Source organism: Anser cygnoides, chromosome 6 (genome assembly GCF_040182565.1).
Source record: "Anser cygnoides isolate HZ-2024a breed goose chromosome 6, Taihu_goose_T2T_genome, whole genome shotgun sequence".
NCBI lineage: Eukaryota > Metazoa > Chordata > Aves > Anseriformes > Anatidae > Anser > Anser cygnoides.
The window spans coordinates 22,536,057-22,557,758 of NC_089878.1; the positions used below are offsets into that span (position 1 = coordinate 22,536,057).

The following is a 21,702-nucleotide window of genomic DNA, read 5'->3' on the forward strand; positions in this document are numbered from 1 at the left end:
TTATCAAAATTCATATGATTATTCAGGCTGATAGATTGAATTCTGAAAGATGCGCATGGGAGGTTTAGGTTGGATACTAGGAAGAACTTCTTTACTGAAGGGGTTGTTAGGCATTGGAATAGGCTGCCCAGGGAAGTGTTTGAGTCACCATCCCTGGAGGTCTTTAAATGATGTTTAGATGTAGAGCTTAGTGATATGGTTTAGTGAAGGACTTGTTAGTGTTAGGTCAGAGGTTGGACTCGGTGATCTTGGAGGTCTCTTCCAACCTAGATGATTCTGTGATTATTTTTTTCCAAGCATAAGATAAGAGAAAAACTCAAATATGATTATACTTTGCAGGCTGAAAAGTAATACACTGAAGAAAATATTTCTCCTATTAAACTGAGATGGGGAAAGTATACTGGGAATTTAAAAGGAAGTTCTTCATTCAGTTGTAACTACTTAAAGCATTCTACCTAACTTTTATAGCATTCATATATAATAGTCTAATTCACCAGAAAAATATTAAAGAAATGTACAAAATATGAATTGCGTTTTCTTGATATATCTTGAAACTGTTAGTTCACTTTTGAACTGTTGCCAAAAGCATAAGGAGACTATGTCAAACTATTCTGCGAAGGCAGTCAGAAAAGAAAATTGTAATCTGGTCTAACTATATGAAACTCTTCAAGGAGATATATAGTAAAATAAAACAGAATACTCAGTCTGAAAAAAATAGGTTTGGCTATTGGGCTGTCTCCAGATTTGTCTACAGTCTTCATCTCTTCACTTAAATACATTGTAAAAGTAGCTTTCAGGCTGAGGCACTGAAAAAGCTGACACAGCCAGAACAAAACTTGCTGAGTGATTCTACCATTTTAAAAGGATATTATGTATAATTTCCTACATCAAAGGAAGAAAAGTAGTCTTCTTCATTCTACCCCACTTCATTTGTGCAGTAATATGTGCAATAACTATTCAAATAATTGTTCTTTGTTTTCAATTTTTGTCCTGTAGTTTACATACCAGCATTTCTGCAGCTAACAAAATGGTTAAAAAGGCATGCTACCCTGCCTTCGTGATAAATGTAGACACAGGACTAGGACTCATACTACTGTCTAAAGTGCAAAATGCTCTGTCCATGAATCCACAGAGGTAGAAGACAACAGTTAAGAGAGTTTGAAAAGGTGGCAGCAGTGTTCCAGGATAGCAAGGCAGAAAATAAAGTGCCATCTAGTAGAAATAGTAAGAAGCAAGTAAGGTATATTAAAGTACCCGAAATAACCTGTGAACCTGTGGGACAAAAGTTCTCTTCATTATATTTAAATATGTAGGCTGTTTCTATCCTTTTTTTTTTTTTTTTTTAAAATGCATATTCTCATGGAGTTTGTTCATGGCCATATGGACAAAATCAGGCAGAAATCACCATTTATATTTCTGTGCAGTTGACCCAGATGTGTTTCTGCTCTAGTCCAATTCAACTGCCTCTTTGTCATGCTGCTCAGACAGTATGTATATCCTGCCACTGCAGGACTGCCACCAAGCCATGCTCATCAACTGAACTCAGGGAAAGGCCTCTGAGATTTCAAAGTCTGCTGGCTTATCTGCAGAGCCAGCTTCAGGGGTTTGGTACAGTTCTTCAGTAATGTTACCCTCCTCTAACATATCAGCAAAATTGCTTTAAAATGTATTTTATTATTTACACATCTTTATGGGTGATCATAGGAAGTTAAGCAAAGATCTTGCAGTGTCACTGTTCTGAACCATGGCATTGCCTTCCTAAGAGAACTAGGGTAGTTTCCATAACATAGCATCTAGAAGCTCTCTCAATCTATAGATGTAGGAATTACAACATTAAAGCTACAGCATGAAAGAATGTTTTTTGTATTTTTTTCACTAATATGTTTCAAAATAGTCTCTTCTGAAATGTGCTTTCTGAGCTGTTGCTTGATGGTTCATTTTTTGGATTGCTCTCAAATACAAAATAGGCATCTGTGAGATATGCAATTAAAATGAGGACATTAATGGGGATTCATTCAAAGAAGGATTAGGAAGGGGATTCTAAATCTGACTATATAAATAAGGGCTACAAATGTAGCCCAATGCATTCATTAGTCTGATTGGTAGAAGTAATTTAGCAGTGAGCAGAGAAATGACATTGGAATTGTCTTATGTTGTGCAGTTTATCAGATTTATGCTAAAGAATTCCAGTTCTATCCACAGTGTCACCATGACTAATTCCATATTCCACTTACTGCACAGGAAAACAAAGCCCCTTTATAACTAACTGTGACGAACTGTATAAAACTATACTCTAAACTATAACTAACTCTAACCATACCTGCTATGTTGGTGCAATTGGCTTGAAGAAAGGACCTGTGAATATGCAGGCTTTGTTGAAAACCTGACTTTCTTTCTATCCCTCATTTATATATCACTGATATACTGATAGAAATAGGACAGAGTACGAACAATTTTAATGACTAATTCAACTAATGCTCTAATGGGTTTGGATTTCTTTTGTTCTGTCACATTATTTCACCACTGTGTGTGATCACGCTATCTTCTCTGCAATGCTGGAGAATGTAGGCCACTTCCCTCCATCTCAGTCTTGCCTGCTTTGTCTCCCTGAAGTCATGCCATTAGTAAAAGGCAAGAACTTGTTGCAGCTGTATGTCAAAAGGACATTTCCAGTAGGGTTTATTTTGTTTGTTTTTTTTTTTTTTTTTTAGAATACTGGAAGTAATGGAGATTAATAAATTAACGGTTTCTGTATTATCTTTGCCTTTGAATGAGAGGCAAACTTTAATTAAATATTCTCAACAGTTTTATCCCATCTGCATGCTCTGGTGTCTAATAGCTCTTGTGCACAGGCTCCAGTCTTTGCCTCACTGAGGGCACTAATAATACCTCTTCTTTCTGTATAGCTGTTAGTTGCCTGAAACTTTCAGACTGTTATTAGCTAACAGGTTTCTACTTCTGTCACATCAGGGTGAGATTACACGATGGGTTTAAACAATCAATGAGGGGAAGGCAAACAGAGAAGCAAAAATGCTAATGCAGATAATTATCGCATAGACTTATTTCTTAAGGCTATTAAGAAATACTGAAAACAAAGGTGCTAGCAATAAGCTTTCACACATATTTCCTTAACTTGTCCCTTACATATGATGATTGTTGAACTACCTTTTTTATGGAAACTTTGTTTTTGGTGTCTGTCATAATTTTTTCACATTTTCATCTTCTGGTGACCACAATAATCTTTTCTTAGCTTACTTTTTTGCTTAGGAAGCACTGAATTCTGATGTACCTATGAAGTTGTGAGTCCATGACTTAGGAAACACAGGTTTGAGAATTCTTTTCTCCCTACCCTATTCCTTCTTCAGTATAGAAAGGACTGCTCTTGGAGTAGGATGCTTTTGGGAAGGAATATGACTGTCATTTTTTTTTTCAGTGCCTTTTTTTTTTTCTTTTTCAAGATTCAAGTTTTAAGTGTATTATAATTTTGGGGGGGTCTGTTTTATTTTTGGTTTTGATGATGCTATGTAAATAATATAATCATATGCATCTTAATTTATTTTTAGTCTTGTGTTCTCTGGGTGACACAGTCTTTATGCACTAAAACTTTCTTTCATCAATACTCTCAAACATGGAGGTTAACACTGTATGTCTTGTGTTGCTGGAGGCCCCAGTGATATCGCTAACAGCTGGAGGAGATAGGAAATGATGCTTTTAAACATTTGTTGTTGACAGCTCTGAAGAAAAAGTATCTGATGTGCTCTGTGGTCTTCCAAGATGTAGCAAAGTTGAGCAAATTCCCAATGCTACTTGTCCTACTGAAAACAAGGGTTTGCCTGAATAAGGAAGATGGAATTATTTTTTCCAGCTATTCCCAGAATAAATTGAGACTAAGAGTACTGTGTTAAATGATGACAGAAAGAGCACTGCAATGTGAAAACTCCCCAATAACTAATGAACTTAGAAGAACAAGTTCCTCGTGTGCTCACTGAAGCAAACATTACATTGGTCTTTAGGTTACATGATGCTTCCCTGTGCTAGATAGAAATAACACCCTTGGATCTATGAAGCTCAGTCATTTTGAACCAAAGTAAACTGGGTGTATAAAGGAAAATTTCTGTGTGAAGTAAATAATACTTGCACAAGCAAAATTTTTATCCTTTCCTTCTGCCTTTCTGCATGGATTTTGTGTTACTGCATTCAGTAGTAATAGAGAATGGAGAACAAACTAATTTTCTCCTTACTTCTCCAGTCTGGTAATAGTCTTTTGACAACACAGGATTACTATTTCCACTTCAACCAGTAGTGTTTTAGAACTACAGACCCCTCTTATATCTTAAAGCTTCTGCTGGGAAATCCTTGCTGCAGAGATTTTTTTCTGTCTAGTTGTACCAGCATGAACTTATCCAATGGGAGGTCATGAAGTGAGGGATCTTCAAGTGAGTGGTGGTGTATTTCCCTGGTAGATGAGCACCATGACCTATATTTTCTCATTTTCATTTTTTATTATTCAACTGCTTTATACTAGGTAAGTCATGTGTATGCAAGTAATTTCTAAACCATGTGGGTTCTGCTGCCAGAATGAAAGTTATCCTTTTTGCCATAAAGTATTGTTTCTGCTCATGTGGGAGTTATCAATAGTTTCTGTAGCAAGTTCTTGACAAAATTCTACTGAAGACTGAGAGTTTTGTGAAATGTTTCTAAACATGCTTGCACATGTCCTGCTTGTATGGAAAGCCACCAGCATGAATATAATTCTTGTTTAAGTGTGCAGTGCACTGAAGTTACTGGAAATCTGTGTGTGTATGAGTATCAACACTCAAAAGTTTTAAAATAATTCTTTAAAATGTACGCATTCAAGCTGAGACCATATGCTAGCCTACATTTGTAACTGTTTTTCATAAGACCATATGCAGACTGACTGATATCCTGCTTAAAAAAAAAAAAAAAAAAGACAAATACATCAGTACATCCTTGCACTTATATCTGGGTTATTATATACAGAATATTTTCTGTCAGGTTTATCATTCATTCTTGCACTCTGTTCTACAAGTATCTATATTTTTATTTTAGAAATGTACTAGGGTACCTTCAGAAGGTCAGAGTGTTGAAATACTACTTCATTTCACAAATGTATGGCCGTCTGCTGCCATCTGTCTGCTCTGCAGTAGGCAGTCAATAGTGCACCATTAGATCTATGTATCAAATTGCAGCTGTTTTGTGCATTGCTGAAAATGCCATGAGACTGGCACTGTAAGTGGTATAAATTTGTTCCATTTTCACTGCAGATCTTAATATTTCAGTCTTCCTAAGGTGCCATTTTGTAGATTTGAGGTTATGGTGGATGACCAAGTACACAATCAATCTGAAATCTTCTATCTCATATCACCTCGATTTGACCATGCCATCATGAAGTAACAATTTTACAATTTTACATGAGACAAATGTATAATATGACATTTTCAAATTTGTTAATTTCAGTCTAGAAATTGTCAATATTCTCTTTAGGGTTTGTTACCTAATGTTTTATCATATTTTAGTGAATTCAAGCCTTTCTTTTTTAAAGAATATATATGTTCTGTAGGCAAAAATACTGTTTTTTATGCAGATGCATATGAGAGATTTTCATTTATATTACAAATTATTTAATCTGAAAAAAATTTACTCAAATACTAAACATCTACAAAGCTGCTAAAGAAAGTTGAGTATGACATGCCCATTTTTTTGTCTTTGTACCTAAAACATTCACAACTCCTGCTGATTAAAAGCAAAGATATGTTATTACAATAATAAGAAAGAATAACAATTACATTTTTTGAAATAGCAAAGCAATTTGACAAACTGTGCCTATATTTTCCATGTAGTCAGCCATTTCATGACAGTGAAACAAATCAAGAGAATATATCTTTTATAAATGCTGTTTTACGATTGTTTAAAAAAAATTTTCTTGGAGAAACAGCATTGTGCAGTTTACACATATGCAAGAACACTTGCAAAACCTTGTGATTAATAGAGGGTCATCATTTATATCAGAAAGTAGGAGAATGAATTCTAGTACTGTATCATAGTACCGTGAGGTAAAACCATATTTTTTCTGTGTTTTCAAGAATGTGTGCTGTTAATAGCATTTCAAAATTTATTATGCAGCCTGTTTTCTTTTTCTATTTTTTTAAATTCTGTTCTTTATGCTCTAAGCATCTTTTGATTCACTTATATATGCAAAAAAAAGTTCATTAACTTAAAATTCAAACTGTAAGTGTTAAAATAGTAAAACAAAGAAAATTAGTACTTAAGGTATCTAAGATCTTACCAGTCATCATCCAGTCACTTGACCTGTCTGTGACAAAAGGAAATCTCTGTATATGATCTCTTTCAGAAAGTTTTTTTCTCCAAAAATTTAATTATGAAAAATGCTGAATATTATAGAGGGGAGAGTTACAATTTTGCATCTTTTTGTGACGAGTTTTGCGTTGGGTATATTTGAACAAAAATTATTCTTCTTTCTGCAAATGATATCAGTAAATTTTCCAAGTACCTTGCACATCACTGTTTTAGAAGAATGTCACATAAGCAAGGTAAAATCTAGTGGTTTTGCTGATGTTGTTATTGTTTTCTTCAAGGTGGTTTACTTCCTTGAATTTATAACATAGGCATTATGAAAAAAATCACCACAGAGAACTAAAAACCTTGGGGAAAATTTTATCCAAGAGACTTAAAATGTATATTTTTTTATAATTTTCTATAAAACTTTTTATATAGATACCCACATTGTAATATACATAACACTATGTATTTTTCAAGAAAATCACATGAAATAAACAATTTCTTTCCTAGTTAGTTTGATTCAGAATGCAGCACCACTACCAACAATAGCTCAAAGCAGTCACCTGAGTGCCTTCATTGTTTAAATATCTGCACATTCAATTTAACTCAGCATAAAAGTGTCCATTATTGGATGGTCTAATTTGGTTAAATGGAGAGTGGATGCGATGTATCCTGAATTGCTGGGTGAAAAATAAATAAAAAGAGGAAATATGATAATAAAAAAAAAAGGTGGTAAATAATATGGCTCATAAGAAACTCCTTAATCCTATCTGCATCTATTGTAACAAACATGGCGATTATTCTCTGCCAATCTGAGCCACTGAGAATAAATTATGTTGTTTTCTGCAGTGACTGGGGACTTTTCCGTCATTCTAGGTCTTGTTTGGTGAATCTTTAGGTAGATTTGGCTGACAGAGTTCAAGAAGCATTTGGTCAGCACTTGCAGATGTATGGTTTGATTTTTAGGTGGTCCTGTGTGCAGCCAGGAGTTGGACTCGATGACCCTTGTGGGTTCCTTCGAATTTGGGATATCCTATGATTTGAGCATTCTAAGAAATGTATGGATTAGGAAGCAATATCCAGATTGAACACGGAGTGGTGCTATGACATTAACTATTGCAATTCACTCTACTCCCTTAGAAACAGATTGATTGTACCACCTGATAAAGCCCCTCAGATTTCACGTAGTGATTAGGTATTACAATTAGGATCCTAACACTTGTATGAAGTAGTAGTAATGACTTTATTGTTGTTACGGAGTATGACTAAGACTTGGTCTGTGTAAAGACAGGGACCAAATAAGTAAATTAGCTGTAGTCTGTTCTCATTGTCTGCACGACTCTGGACTGAGGAGTTCCAGCCTAGGAAGGAATGTAGACCCCATTGCAGCAGATGGTATAACACGACATGAAAAACACCCCATCCGTGTGGGGGTGCTTTTGAATGACCTCTTTCAATTTAATGTAACAAATGACTTCATATGGCATTCTGTGTTTTAAGGAAATCCATTGGTTCTCTAATATGTGGTAATTCTTAAAAGCACTGCCATTGTGGGCCAACTCCATAATCATCCCTATCTGAAATATCAGGCCTGTCTTGCCCCAAAGACAAACCTGACTACCCCAGTCACCCTGGATATGGAAATATTCTGGATTTCAACATAGCCAAGATGTTCAGAAAGCAATTGTACAGCTGCACTACAATGCTAACTAAGCGAGGAGAAGAAAAAAATTGGAACCAACTGAACATAGGAGAATGTGTGAGTGGGATGAGAGGGATACTTTTTAAGTTGATTTTTAATTCAACAGGGTCTTCTTGTCTTGTATTCACATTCTTGCATTTTTAAAAGGAAGATTGATTCCACCGATTATCTTTAAGAGCCAATTAAGATCTCATTTAGCCATTCATAGAAGTATTGGTTTATAGGACAATTGACTGTGCTACCTTCTCATGGTTAGGGTACAGTGGCTGTTAAACATAGGTCACTGGGCAGGCATCACCTTCAATACTTGTTATTGGCTGAAGGCTATGTTTTTGGTAAATGTTTGACATAAACAGCAGATTGCTTAGCTGTTTTGTGAATTTTTATGATAGAATTTATTTCTTTTAATTTGGTGTTCTACAGTGAGCTGCTCAGACTTGACTTTTTCTTTTGGGATGATGGAAAAGCTGTACATCTTGAGCTCACTAATCTAAACTTATGCTTCTGTCATTCTCGGGCACTCAGGACTCTTTTATCTTCCTGACAGGCATTAATATCATTCAGTTCCCTATCACAATTCCTGTCGTCTTTTGAATATGAGCTGGAGGTGCTTTTAGTTACATCTGTGGATTCTACTAGACCAAAGTCTAAAATGAGGTAGTCTTTAAGAAAAGATGTTTTCACAGTGTCAGATAAAATAGTATTTACAGTTTTATCGTTTCTTGATTCTTCCCCAATACATACCAAGTCACTGTCAACAGAGAGTGTTGTATTCATTGCCTCCTTTAGAACTAATATGCTATTAGTACAAGGCTTCTGACAAGTGGTATCTTTAGTAAATTGAGCAAGACTATTAGAGGTAACAGCATCTTTATCTTCTGAATTCTGTTCATCCAGTGAAACAGTTACAGTATTGCTAGAATAGCTCTCAAAAGATTCACCTATCTCAAATATTTCTTCATTTCCAGACTGATTTTGCAGTTTTTCAAAGGCATGCTGCGATGCAGTGCAAATTCCATGGCTTAGTTCTGTCACTGGGTTAGATGGAGCTGAGAGAATTGTTTCCTGCCTACAAATGTTTGGATGTGAAAACGTGGTGTAATTGTTATTGTTGTTGTTATTGAAGTTGAACTCTTTATGATCCTTTTGGACTGCTTCTTCGTCAATGTTAGTAACCTGTACAACTCCGAAATCATCAGTTTCATTATTTTTTTTCTCTCGCTCCTTCTCAGCACTATACCCAACCACATTATCACCCTCATTATTTTCCTTTCCACTTTCCTCCCTAATCTGTGTTCCTCCCATTTTATTCAGTTTACCTTGCACATTCTCAGTTTCATCACCTTTTCCCTTACTGCCCTTATTTTTACAGGTACCCCTAGCTTCTTTTTCAGACAGGGAGCTAAAGGCTGAGTGTTGATTTTGTTGTGCATTTGTAGTGTCATTCTCCTTTTGCTCTCTCAGAGCATATGTATTCTGATGATGAGGTTTTGCTTCAGAGTACAAAAAGCACAAGCCTAGGGCAAGTGGAGCCATTCTAGACCAGCTTCAGCTTGACCCTCTGGGACCAAGGCTTCACTGGCCCTGAGTGGTGCTGGGGCCACTCTGCACTGGGTGCCAGTGGCACCACCTAGGGAGGTGGGGTCTAGCTGGTGTGAGGAGAGGCCTGGGCTTCCCTGTGTGGCAACAGATGGTTCTGGAAGGTTCCAGCAGCTACACCACAGAGCATGGCTGGGCCCCTCTGGTTGTTTTGTTTCTTGTGATTTGATTCTGTTTGGAAAAATGTTGAACTGGAATACCAGTTCTCTGCCAGTTTTGATGTCTTTCAGAACCTTTATGACCCTTGATGATAGCAGTCATAGGTAATTTGGATTAGAAGAGTTCTGGTAAGGCAGGCCTCCATGTCCTTGGATGTTACCCAGTCCCAAGGAGCCCACACAATTACTTTCTTTGTACACCAGCAGGTCTGGTAACTCTCACAGGCTGTGATCATGTCTGCACCAGCCCTTCTAAGCACTCTGTTGTTGGGCTTGTAATGTCTTTCTGAATGCTAAAAATGCTTTCGAAAACATACCTGGCTTGCTGTACTTGTCCTGCTAGAGCATGCATATCTCATTTTCTCCTGAAAGTGCAGTTTCTAGATACAAATTACCAGAAAGTTACAAGTTCTTTCACAACATGTAGCTTAGACTATTTTTAACTGAACCAGGAACACACAAAGAATTTTTTGGTAGAGTGGTAGTGTTCATTTTGTTATCCATGAACAAATAGCTACCAATTTGAGGGTTTTGTTTGTGTTCAACTAACTGTAATGCATTGAAAGTGGAAAAATCACACACCTCCTAAGTTTTGAACTGGGATAGGATAATGAGGAGGTTTTGCTTCACTGTGCCAAAAGCACATCAGGGAGCTCCGCTTCTGTGGTAACCTGCGATCTGGATGCTTGTAGGGTCCAGATATGCTACAGACATGATAAGTTGTGATTTTTATAGTTTTTCTTTTCACACATGCCTTTGCCAAGGAAAGATGGTAGAATGCTGAGACTCCTAGGAAGAGAGACAGGCAGCAAAAGTTCAGACAAGTCTGTTACTTTTAAGTCATTTCATGTTTTTATTGTAAACTTATTGTGCATTACTGCACAACACATAGACTGTGAGGGTTGCATCTTTGTTCTCTTTGTTGGATTCTGTGGTTTTAAACCATTGCACATTTTCAGCCAGAAAGGCAGTTCCTTGCTGGTTTGGACGTCTTTGAGATTTTTTTTTTTGATTCTTGTGGACTTCATTGATAGTTTTAATCCTGGAAGCCGCAGAAATGGTTTTGCTTTTGGCTGTCGCAATGGCTCCCTCATCTGTGGCTCCTGAGGCTTAGGGAGCATCTCCTCTGAACACGTTTCACCTTTTTGACACTTTTGATTTTCTTGTTCAGAGACATTTTGAAATGGCAGAGCAGCTCCGAGGTGGTGTGGCCGTCTTACAGAATCTGGATGATTATTCATCATTACATTAATACATTTGATTTTGGAAGCGGCAGAGGGCATTGTGCTTTTTGGCTGGTGTAGTGCTTCCCTCATCTGTGCCAGTTGTCCGTTTGTCTCCGGAGTAACTTGCTCCCCACGAGAAACCTGTGCACAAAACCTTCACTTTACTGCGGGATTTTAGTGCAACATGTAAGAATTTTCCATATTTCTGCCATTGTCTTTGAAAGATCATAGATAAATATGAATGGGAAACCCCATTCATTACCACATTACCTCAGGGACTGAGGCTTCACTGGCCATGAATGGTGCTGGGGCCATTCTGCACTGGGTGCCGGCAGCACCGCCTGGCGAGGCGAGGGGGCCGCAGGGCTGGCTGGTGTGAGAAGAGGCTGGGGCTGCCCTGTGAGGCGACAGACGGTTCTGGAAGGTTCCAGCGGCTGCACAGCAGAGCACAGCTGGGCCCCTTTGGTTGTTCCATTTCTTGTGATTCTGCTGTTTGGAAAAATGTTGAACTGGAATACTAGTTCCTTGCCAGTTTTGGTGTCTTTCAGAACTTTTATGACCCTTGATGATAGCGGTCATAGCATTCCCCCTGAACGCTGTGGAAGGGATTTTAGTGTTTGGGCTGGCGCAGTGCTTCCTCATCTGTCTCTGTAGAGGAGGCTCATGTAACATCTGGTCCGGATAGACTTTGTGTAGACGAGCTTGTTTTAGACAAGCTGTGTTACCGTTTGCAGCTGGTCGTATGCAACTTCAGTGGGGCTTCCCTCAGCCTTGCTGTCTCCTTTGGCGGGCTCACAGTGACCACTTCTGACCTGAGGTTTCTCTTTCTCCTCTGGTACCTGCATTTTTCTTCTGTAGCTGCTTGAGGTAACTGGGTTTCAGTCACTCCACTTTCAGAAACAGCTGTAGCTCTTCTCGGAAGCGTTAATAGCTGAACTGCTAGCATTTTCAGTCTGATAAAGCAATAAATACTGCATTCCATATGAAAGTTTAAAAAGTGGTTAGCTGGTGAAGAGAACTGTCCTCAGTCATTTTGTGGATAAGGAAATGTGAGATCAAATTGGGCACCCAGTCAGATGTTTGAAATTACACGCCTTTGAAAAAAATGGCTCAAAACTCCACATCAGTATTTGTTAGGCACATGTTTAGCATGTCACTTAAGCTAGATGCCCTTGCAAATTAAAAGGGGGTAAAAGATTACTGAGACTCTGTGGAGAATAGTCATATATGTTAGCATTACTGATAAGTACCACACTTTCGCAAAAGGGTTTTCAGCAGCTTGCTTTTGTTTATCTGTTAAACAGACTTTGTGGATGGAGGTCCACAGGCTTTTTATGAGTGGTTGCTGAAAGAGGGAGTCTTGTGTTGGTGGGATGGCCCTGTTTTGGTGGCAGAACAGTCTTGGGGGCCACGGTGCCCAGAGTGAAACCTTTTGCTTTATTATTTGTAAAATGAACATTAAAGTTAACACTCTGAATATGATAATGAGTTTAATGAAGTACATGCTAAACGTATGTGGCTGTAGTACTTCACTCTTCACCCAAATCATGCTAAACATTGCTCCTGAGTGGGACCAAATAAGATTAGGATATAAAAGAGTGATAGAAGTTGGTGTAAATGAAACAAAACGACAACAAAAAGTGTTATAAAAAAAAAAGAGAGAAAAAAAGGGGGGGCGGGGAGAAATTGGAAACTTAGAAGAGGCAGTCAACAGGCTGTACTCCTCCTCTAACAAGACAGGGATGCCTTCTTGGTAAGCTCCGTGCCTTCACCCTTTGGTGAGGAATACCCAGGATAGGATTTTGCTAGCACTACTATCATACATTCATGCTACTGCAGTAAGTGTATTTATCAATGGCAATTCCAAATCTGTTATATCTGTTGCCTTATTAAATACATTCAACTTTGTGATACTGCCTCAGTGAAAGCCCTTGGCAGGACTCTGAAAGAGGCAAACATTGGACTGATAAGTCTCCTTTAATGCGACAGGCTCTTAGGAAGGGAGACAGGCAGCAGAAGTTAAGCCAAGTCTGTTAGTTTTACGTCATTTCAGCTTTTTATTGTAAACCTGTTGTGTATTACTGCACAAGACGTAGGCTGTGAATCATACTGCCTCATGTCCATCCTCGTTTGGATGTGGTTTTCCATTAGCACATTCGCATTAATGTGCTCTTTTGTGATTCTTTCTTTTTTCTTAATGGTGAGGCTTGTATCTTTTTTCTTTTTGTTGGATTTTGTGGTTTTGAGCCATTGCGCATTTTCAGCTGAAAAAGCAGTTCCTTGCTGGTTTGGACATCTTTGAGAGTATTTTTGATTCTTGTGGATTGCTTTGATAGTTTTAATCCTGAAAGCAGTGGAAGTGATTGTGTCTTGTGCGTGGCCTGGATCTTGTTTGTGTGATACTGCTGATGAGGTGTCAGCTGGGCTTCCCTGAACCTTGCTGTTTGTTTTGACTGGCTCACAGTCACAGCTTCTGACTCGAGCTTTTTTTTTCTCTCCCTTCTGCTGCCTGCATTTTTCTCCCACAGACGTATGAAGTGACTGGGTTGCAAGCATTGTGTTTGCACCATTGCCTCTTGATATTTCCTCTTTGTTAATGGTTTTCTTGGTGCTGGTATTCTCAGATTTGTATCTAGTATGGTCCAGAGGAGAAGGCTCAACAGTTCTGTACAAAACAGGGATTATACTGATTAATATGTAAACAGTAGAATCGTAGGTATAAGCTCTAGATGTGACAGAGATTTAGAGGATACTAATACGCTTTTATATTTGAGATTTTTTACAGGTTAGAAAGTTGACAGGTTCACATGGTTTAAATGAATATGAAAACAAATTATGCACAATTTCCTGTTCACTACCCCACTTTCACTGAAATAAACACTCATTTTCTTCATCATATGATCCTATGAAGATCCCTGGTAGGGAAGTTTGGCCTTAGACTTCAACAACACTTGGATTTCTCTTTGAATCACGGATAGAAATTGTGCAAGTATAATTAAAAACGATGGAGAGAAAATGTACTCAACTTGATGGGGGGGAGAGGGGAGGTAATAGTTGGAGAAAGGCTTTATTTTTTATTTTTATTTTTAAAAAGGAATATAATCTCTGCCTGCATTTATTTTCAATATTAATCAAATAGAAGTTATTTAAGACTTAAGTCAAAATACAGGTATATATTTCATTGTATGTAATGTGGATCCAACTTTATAATTGTGTGTGTTTTAGTGCCCGAAACTGAGCTAAGGAGCTTGCATTGATGTGGTTCTGTGATAGATCCAGTCCACATCTGATATGTGGATCTGGTGATGTAGGTGAACAATTTTATGAGAAGAAATATTTTTTCCCATTTCTTACTAAAACACGTTCATTATTAAAAATGCATTTCATTTTCTTTCTACTTAAAAATGCTTCTTAATGACAATTTTAAACACTAATAATATTTTTACCAGTCCACGGATTGCCAGTCTTTTAATATTCCACACTCACAGGTATAATGGCATATGTGGAAATGCAGAAGTTTCTTCATGTGGACATGTTTATATAATATGACTGGACATTAAAATACTGACAAGTAAAATCCTGCAAAAAGTAGGAGTACAGTGTTGGTGGAGTGTTGAAAAAAGGTGAGGAGGAAGCAGCAAATTAATTCCCTTAATTCAACACCCGCTGTACAACTCTCTGTCTTGAAGCATTTTTTTCTGCATAGCCTCTAAAACCCAGAGAAAAGGCAACTTAATGAGACCTTTCAGATGCTTCTTCTAGGTTTCTTTATACATTAATCAATTAGGTTTTGGTTAAACTTAAATGGGTTGTTTTGCAGGAAAAGTCTTAATTGCATTTTTTGACTGCTGTTTACTTTTCCAGTATTTTTATGTTCAATTATTTCCTAGCCAAATTCTAGTTCACTAGTAGATTTTGAAATATATTTATACCTCAATATGAATCAAACTTCATACCTCAAAATATATATATATAGAATATATATTGAATATATTATTAATAATATAATATATAATATATAATATACAATATATATAGAATATATATATATTAAATGTATATATTAAATATATACACCCATCTAGCTGATCAAAGGAAACCAGCTGATGTGATCTTTTTGGACTTCAGCAAAGCTTTTGACACGGTTTCCCATAGGATCCTACTGGACAAAATGCCCAGCATACAACTTAACAAAAACAATATACGATGGGTGAGCAATTGGCTGACGGGCAGGGCTCAAAGGGTTGTGGTAAATGGGGCCACATCTGGCTGGCGGATGGTCAGTAGTGGGGTCCCTCAAGGCTCCATTTTAGGGCCAGTCCTCTTCAATGTTTTTATAAATGATTTGGATGTAGGACTAGAAGGTGTTTTGAGCAAATTTGCCAACGACACCAAACTTGGAGGAGTTGTGGACTCGGATGAGGGTGGAAAGGCCTTGCAGAGAAATCTGGACAGATTGAAGAGCTGGGCGATCACCAACCACATGAAGTTTAAAAAAAGCAAGTGCCGGGTCCTGCACCTGGGATGGGGCAACCCTGGCTACAGACTGGGCGACGAGACGCTGGAGAGCAGCCCCGCAGAGAGGGATCTGGGGGTTGTGGTTGACAGCAAGTTGAATATGAGCTAGCAGTGTGCCCTGGCAGCCAGGAGGGCCAACCGTATCCTGGGGTGCATCAAGCACGGCATTGCTAGTCGGTCAAGGGAAGTGATTGTCCCGCTCTACTCTGCACTGGTGCGGCCTCACCTCGAGTACTGTGTGCAGTTCTGGGCACCACAGTACAAAAAGGACATTAAACTGTTGGAGAGTGTCCAGAGGAGGGCGACGAAGATGGTGAAGGGCCTAGAGGGGAAGACATTTGAAGAGCAGCTGAGGTCACTTGGCCTTTCAGAGAAGAGAAGAGAAGGCTGAGGGGGCACCTCATCGCAGTCTACAACTTCCTCGCGAGGGGGAGTGGAGAGGCAGGTGACCTATTCTCCATTATCATCAGTGATAGGACCCGCGGGAACGGTGTTAAGCTGAGGTAGGGGAAGTTTAGGCTGGACATCAGGAAGAGGTTCTTCACCGAGAGGGCGGTCGCACACTGGAACAGGCTCCCCAGTGAAGCAGTCACTGCACCAACCCTGTATGAATTTAAGAAGCGATTGGACTGTACACTTAGTCACATGGTCTAAACTTTTGGGCAGACCTGTGCGGTGCCAGGAGTTGGACTTGATGATCCTTATGGGTCCCTTCCAACTCGGGATATTCTATGATTCTATGATTCTATGATATATATATATTATTTTATTTTATTTATAGTTATTTATATTTATATATTTATTTATTTTATTTATATTTATTATATATAATATATATATGTATATACGGTATATATATATATCATATATATATGATATATATTATATATATATATATCATATATATATACGCACCTTTATACTACTATACCTAGTAGTCCATTAGCTCAGCAGCGCAAGCCGGATGGCACAAGCTATGGGGGAGAGCAAAGGAATTGCAGAAAGACCAACACATCACTTTCTACAGTTAGTAAGCAGTCTGATGCAATAACACTTAAGAATCGGCTGAAGCTAGACCTGTGGTCCATGGGGCCACAGCAGCAGTGTCTCATGACATAGCACTTTTGCCTTTACTGAATATTTTGGCATGTATATTTTCTGTGCTGTACTGCCTCAAAACCATCAAAACAAATCTTGCATTGAAGTTGACCACTGTCATAGAACGAGTTTGCACCCAGGACAATTCTGCTGTAGGGTGTCATATGAATGACTTATCTTAATGTGCAGGAGGAGCTACTGCAAAGAAAAGCCAGGAGAAGGTCAATATTACAATGCCAGAAAGGAACATGTAACCGGATGGTGTGATTAGTAGAATGAGAGGGTACAGTTTTAGAAGAAAAAGGGCAACACTCAACTAAGATTAATGTAAGTACACATTAAAAAATTCCAGTGATAAAATTTTCTGACAGTTCACAGGCATTTTGCAGTGAGCCAAGATCAGCATCTTGCTGAGACACCAGTGAGGCAGCTCCTTAGACAGCAGTATTTCATGACTGACATTAACGAGGATTGCTGGAGAACAGAACAGAATTATTTTCATTTCACATCTATCCAGACCTAGGGAGGAAACCATCCATTAATACAAGCATTGTGACTTCAGCATGGCCCAGTGCCAAACTGGAAATACGATGCAAGTAGCTAGACCTTCGAAAGCCAATTACGGAGCATTTCCTTGCTCATCATGTCCATGAAAGGAAAGTTAGACCAGTAAAGCATTATATGGTAATGCTGTTATTTGGCAGCAGGCAAGGGCAAAGTGTAAGTCTGTTCTGTTCTTCAGGATAATATACTCTAAGTAGGAAAGTAGCTAAAGGACTAGAAGGGTCAAAATTTCCTTCTGAGCTTTTGGAGAAAAAATGCTGTGGCTGGTTACAAGCCATAGCAGTTTCCATGCAGTTAATACTTCCATCTGGCTCATTTATATCAATAGGTACTGGACATTTCTTTTCCAATATGTTTATATTGACAACATATATGTCCATGCTTTCCTTCTCTACTGGTGCACATTGCCATTTGCGTGGGATTAATGAGATTATAAACAGTTTGATCACTGTGTTTCTCAGGTGGCAACACAGCAGGACTCTGCACAGGTGCAGCCTCACCTCGAGTACTGCATGCAGTTTTGGGTGCCACAATATAAAAAGGACTTAAAAGTACTGGAGAGTGGCCAAAGGAGAGCAACAAACATGGTGAAGGGTGGGAAGGAGATATGTGGGGAGTGTCTGAGGTCCCTTTGTTGGCTCAGCCTGGAGCAGAGCAGGCTGAGGGGAGGCCTCATGGTGGCCTGCAGCTCCCTCACGAGGGGAGTAGAGGGGCAGGCACTGAGCTCTGCTCCCTGGGGACGGCGACAGAAAGCGAGGGAACGGCATGGGGTTGGGAGAGGGGAGGGTCAGGCTGGGTGTTAGGAAAAGGTTCTGCACCCAGAGGGTGGTTGGGCACTGGGACAGGCTGCCCAGGGCAGTGGTCACACACCAAGTTTGCTGGAGTTCAAGAAGCATTTGGTCAGCACTTGCAGATGTATGGTTTGATTTTTAGGTGGTCCTGTGTGCAGCCAGGAGTTGGACTCGATGACCCTTGTGGGTTCCTTCGAATTTGGGATATCCTATGATTTGAGCATTCTAAGAAATGTATGGATTAGGAAGCAATATCCAGGTTGAACACGGAGTGGTGCTATGACATTAACTATTGCAATTCAGTCTACTCCCTTAGAAACAGATTGATTGTACCACCTGATAAAGCCCCTCAGATTTCACGTAGTGATTAGGTATTACAATTAGGATCCTAACACTTGTATGAAGTAGTAGTAATGACTTTATTGTTGTTACGGAGTATGACTAAGACTTGGTCTGTGTAAAGACAGGGACCAAATAAGTAAATTAGCTGTAGTCTGTTCTCATTGTCTGCACGACTCTGGACTGAGGAGTTCCAGCCTAGGAAGGAATGTAGACCCCATTGCAGCAGATGGTATAACATGACATGAAAAACACCCCATCCGTGTGGGGGTGCTTTTGAATGACCTCTTTCAATTTAATGTAACAAATGACTTCATATGGCATTCTGTGTTTTAAGGAAATCCATTGGTTCTCTAATATGTGGTAATTCTTAAAAGCACTGCCATTGTGGGCCAACTCCATAATCACCCCTATCTGAAATATCAGGCCTGTCTTGCCCCAAAGACAAACCTGACTACCCCAGTCACCCTGGATATGGAAATATTCTGGATTTCAACATAGCCAAGGTGTTCAGAAAGCAATTGTACAGCTGCACTACAATGCTAACTAAGATAGCGAGGAGAAGAAAAAAATTGGAAATAAGATATTGTCATCCTATTCTCCCCCTCCCCACCTTTTTATTTGTTTGTGTGCTTTGTTTTTTAACTTTCATTGGTTTTCCCTCTGAGAGAGAAGGAAAAAGAATAAAAAGACAATTATGTTCTTGCCTCTGATCTCTTGCAGTTGAACATTCAACATTAAATACCTACGGAAAACCAAGGCGTTTTCTTCGTAGTTACCAAACGCAGGTAAGATTGCCTCTGGTGCTACATCACAACTGCTTAGAATATGCATGGCTCAGAGCAGCCAGACTGAAGGTATCGAACACCGTTACTGTACCTTGCAGGGAATTCATGGCTCAGTACAGAATGCAATTTTTAAGTGTTTGTATTGTCTTAAATTGAGAGAATATTAGACACAATCTAGAAGTTGGCTTCTGACATTCAGTCAGGACAACGATGGATATTGTTTTAAGCAGGCTCTATGTGGCTGGGGGCTGGTACAAAATCTGACACAACCTGGGGAAATGCCCAGGTATGCCACAGAAATGTGACCAACATCTGTGCTAAAATGGTAGAAGTGAGGGCTCTTTAGCACCAATTCCTCCCCACCATCATATGCCCATGCTTTGTCAGGATGATTGATGGATTGTGGGCAAGCAAATATGAGTGTAATAGACCCATCACATCTGCACATTTTCAAATTCATGGTTGTGTTTATGTATTTTTACCAGTTCTCAAGAAGGGGAAGAGTTATTTTTAAGGAAGGTGATGGGACTTTGAATGCCTTCAGGTTATTACCACAGACAAAAAACTACAGAGTTAACTAATTTATCCGGTCTTCCAGATCAACAGAGGTCCTAAGAACATCAGATGGGGAATTGGTGCAGATGGTACACACAGGCCATAGCCAGAAACCTGCAGGGATATGAGCCACTGATGTTGAAGGTGCCAACGAGCCCAGGTGGGTGGATAACTTGAAATGTTTTGATTGTAGCTAGCTATCCATAATGGTTTTAGATACACGTTTTAAGAACTAGGGCTGTCGGGTCTTGCAGCCTAATGCTGTTCCGATGCCTACTTCCCCCTGTTGTCTGGTGTCCATCACCGCGGTACCGGCGGCTGCCCAGCCGGGAAACTGCCTTGCACCCGGCTCCGAGCACCCCCGGTGGCTGCTCCCCCTTCTTCCGCGGGCACCCCTGGTAGCCGGACGCTCCCCCATCCCCGGGTACCGGCCCTCTGCAGCCCACCCCGTCCCCACAGAGGCCCGGCCGCGCCCCGGGGCCCCGCCCGGCCCCTCCCGCTGCGTCGCCGCCGCCAGGGGGCGCGGTGGTGGCGGGGCGCGGCCGCCTCCCTCCGCTGGCGGGGCCGGGCGAGGCTCCCGGGGCGGCGGCGGCTGCAGCGCGGAGCTGGGCGCTCGGGGTGAAGGGAGCCGAGGCGAGCGGAGGCGTGGACGGGACAGCGGCGGTCCCGCAGCATCGAGGCGGCGCGCACCTGTGGCATGGCAGAGGTGAGCAGCAGCTGTGGGGGGCTGCGGCCCGACTCCGTTCCTGGCTGCCGCTCGCGCATCCCTCGGACCTCTCCTGCCCTCGGCCCGCCGCTGGGGGCGGCTGGGGAGGGGGGTGAAGGGAGGCAGCCTCTTTGCCTTATCCCCTTGCCGTTTGATGGCTCTTCTGCTCCCCATCGCCGCGGCACTTGGCTTTCTCTTTTCTTTGCTCTCCCTCCCTCTCTTTTCCTTCCCCCTCCCTTTTGTTTATTTATTTATTTATTTATTTATTTATTTTTATTTTATTTGGTATAAGCATCTGGGGAACTGTTTTACCCACTGATCTAATACTTTCTTAGTCTCCACCCTTAGGAGAGAAACCCCAGTGCATCCCAAGTCACCTCTGAGGTCCTCTCTCAGGGTCTCCGAGGCAACAAAGAACATGTATTCATCTTAATTTGCCATAAAAGATAGTTTGCAGCTGTGGGGATGGAGCGGGGTGAGCTCTGGGTGGGGGATTTTGCTATCTGCCATCATGTCCCCTTGGTTGCTAGGCAGTGTTGGCCACGTTTGTGGAAAGATCGAAGAAGTGCGTGGCAGAGAGCAAGCAACAAGAAAAGCTACAACGAGCAACAGTATGTTGTAATGTCTGGCAGCCTTGCTGGTGGGGAACCTGATGCACAGATTGCTCTTGTGCACCTTGTTACCTTAACTCTACACTTTCTGCATCCCATCATTTACTCCAGAGAGAGCGAGGTGGTTTTACTTATCTAAAATGTTTGGTCACAACTCCTATAGAAATGGTAGTTATTTAGAGACATGTGCTTTGTGCTTTCTGCTTGAGTGGTACTGCTTCAGCCTCCAAGTGTCTTGGTAAGAAAATGAATAATGGAAGGAACCCTCGTACTAAAGTATATGATTGTTCATTGAACAGTCATGCAGGGAAAAGGCTTTCATCAAATAAATTAATTTCAATACACTTCTCCTGTAAATAAGTAGATTCAGTTTTTGCAATTTAGCTTGAGTATTTCTATCTATATTGTGTGTCTTTGTTAACAAATGTCTCATTTCTGCGATATGTTAAAAGACTTTTAATTTGAATGGGATGCAAAAAATCAAAGGTAAGTGGTGGAAGTGAAAATCTGATTTTTATCCCAGTTGAGCTTGTTCTAGAGCAAATGTATATGTGTGGGAGTTAGCAATAAAAACAAAACAGCAGAAAACCCTTAATACTTTGTAAGAGGAATTACTGTAATGAGGTGTTTGTCATTTGAAGTATAGCACAACAGCACTATTAAGCTGTGGATTTTCATATGGAAAGAAAGGCAATTCTGACACAGCTATTTTCATGTCAATAGTGG

The 21,702-nt window shown here is 40.0% G+C and overlaps 2 protein-coding genes across 5 annotated transcripts in view; one reads left to right on the forward strand and one right to left on the reverse strand.

Moving 5' to 3' along the window:
- Positions 1–7,134: 7,134 nt before the first annotated feature.
- LOC136791123 (uncharacterized) lies at positions 7,135–11,416 on the reverse strand. The gene is made up of 2 exons (XM_066999765.1): positions 11,277–11,416; positions 7,135–11,147 (listed from the first exon to the last, which is right to left on the reverse strand). The coding sequence occupies exon 2, from the start codon at positions 9,557–9,559 to the stop codon at positions 8,531–8,533; it is 1,029 nt and encodes a 342-aa protein (XP_066855866.1). The 5' UTR covers positions 9,560–11,147; positions 11,277–11,416; the 3' UTR covers positions 7,135–8,530.
- Positions 11,417–11,739: 323 nt separating this feature from the next.
- Positions 11,740–21,702, forward strand: part of LOC106029827 (sodium channel protein type 2 subunit alpha-like) — a 76,325-nt gene continuing 66,362 nt past the window's right edge. For all 4 annotated transcript variants that reach the window (XM_066999728.1, XM_066999729.1, XM_066999730.1 and 1 more), the window contains exons 1-3: positions 11,740–11,873; positions 19,040–19,104; positions 19,703–19,819. The gene's annotated coding sequence lies outside the window, so the exon portion shown is untranslated. The remainder of the gene's footprint in view (positions 11,874–19,039; positions 19,105–19,702; positions 19,820–21,702) is intronic.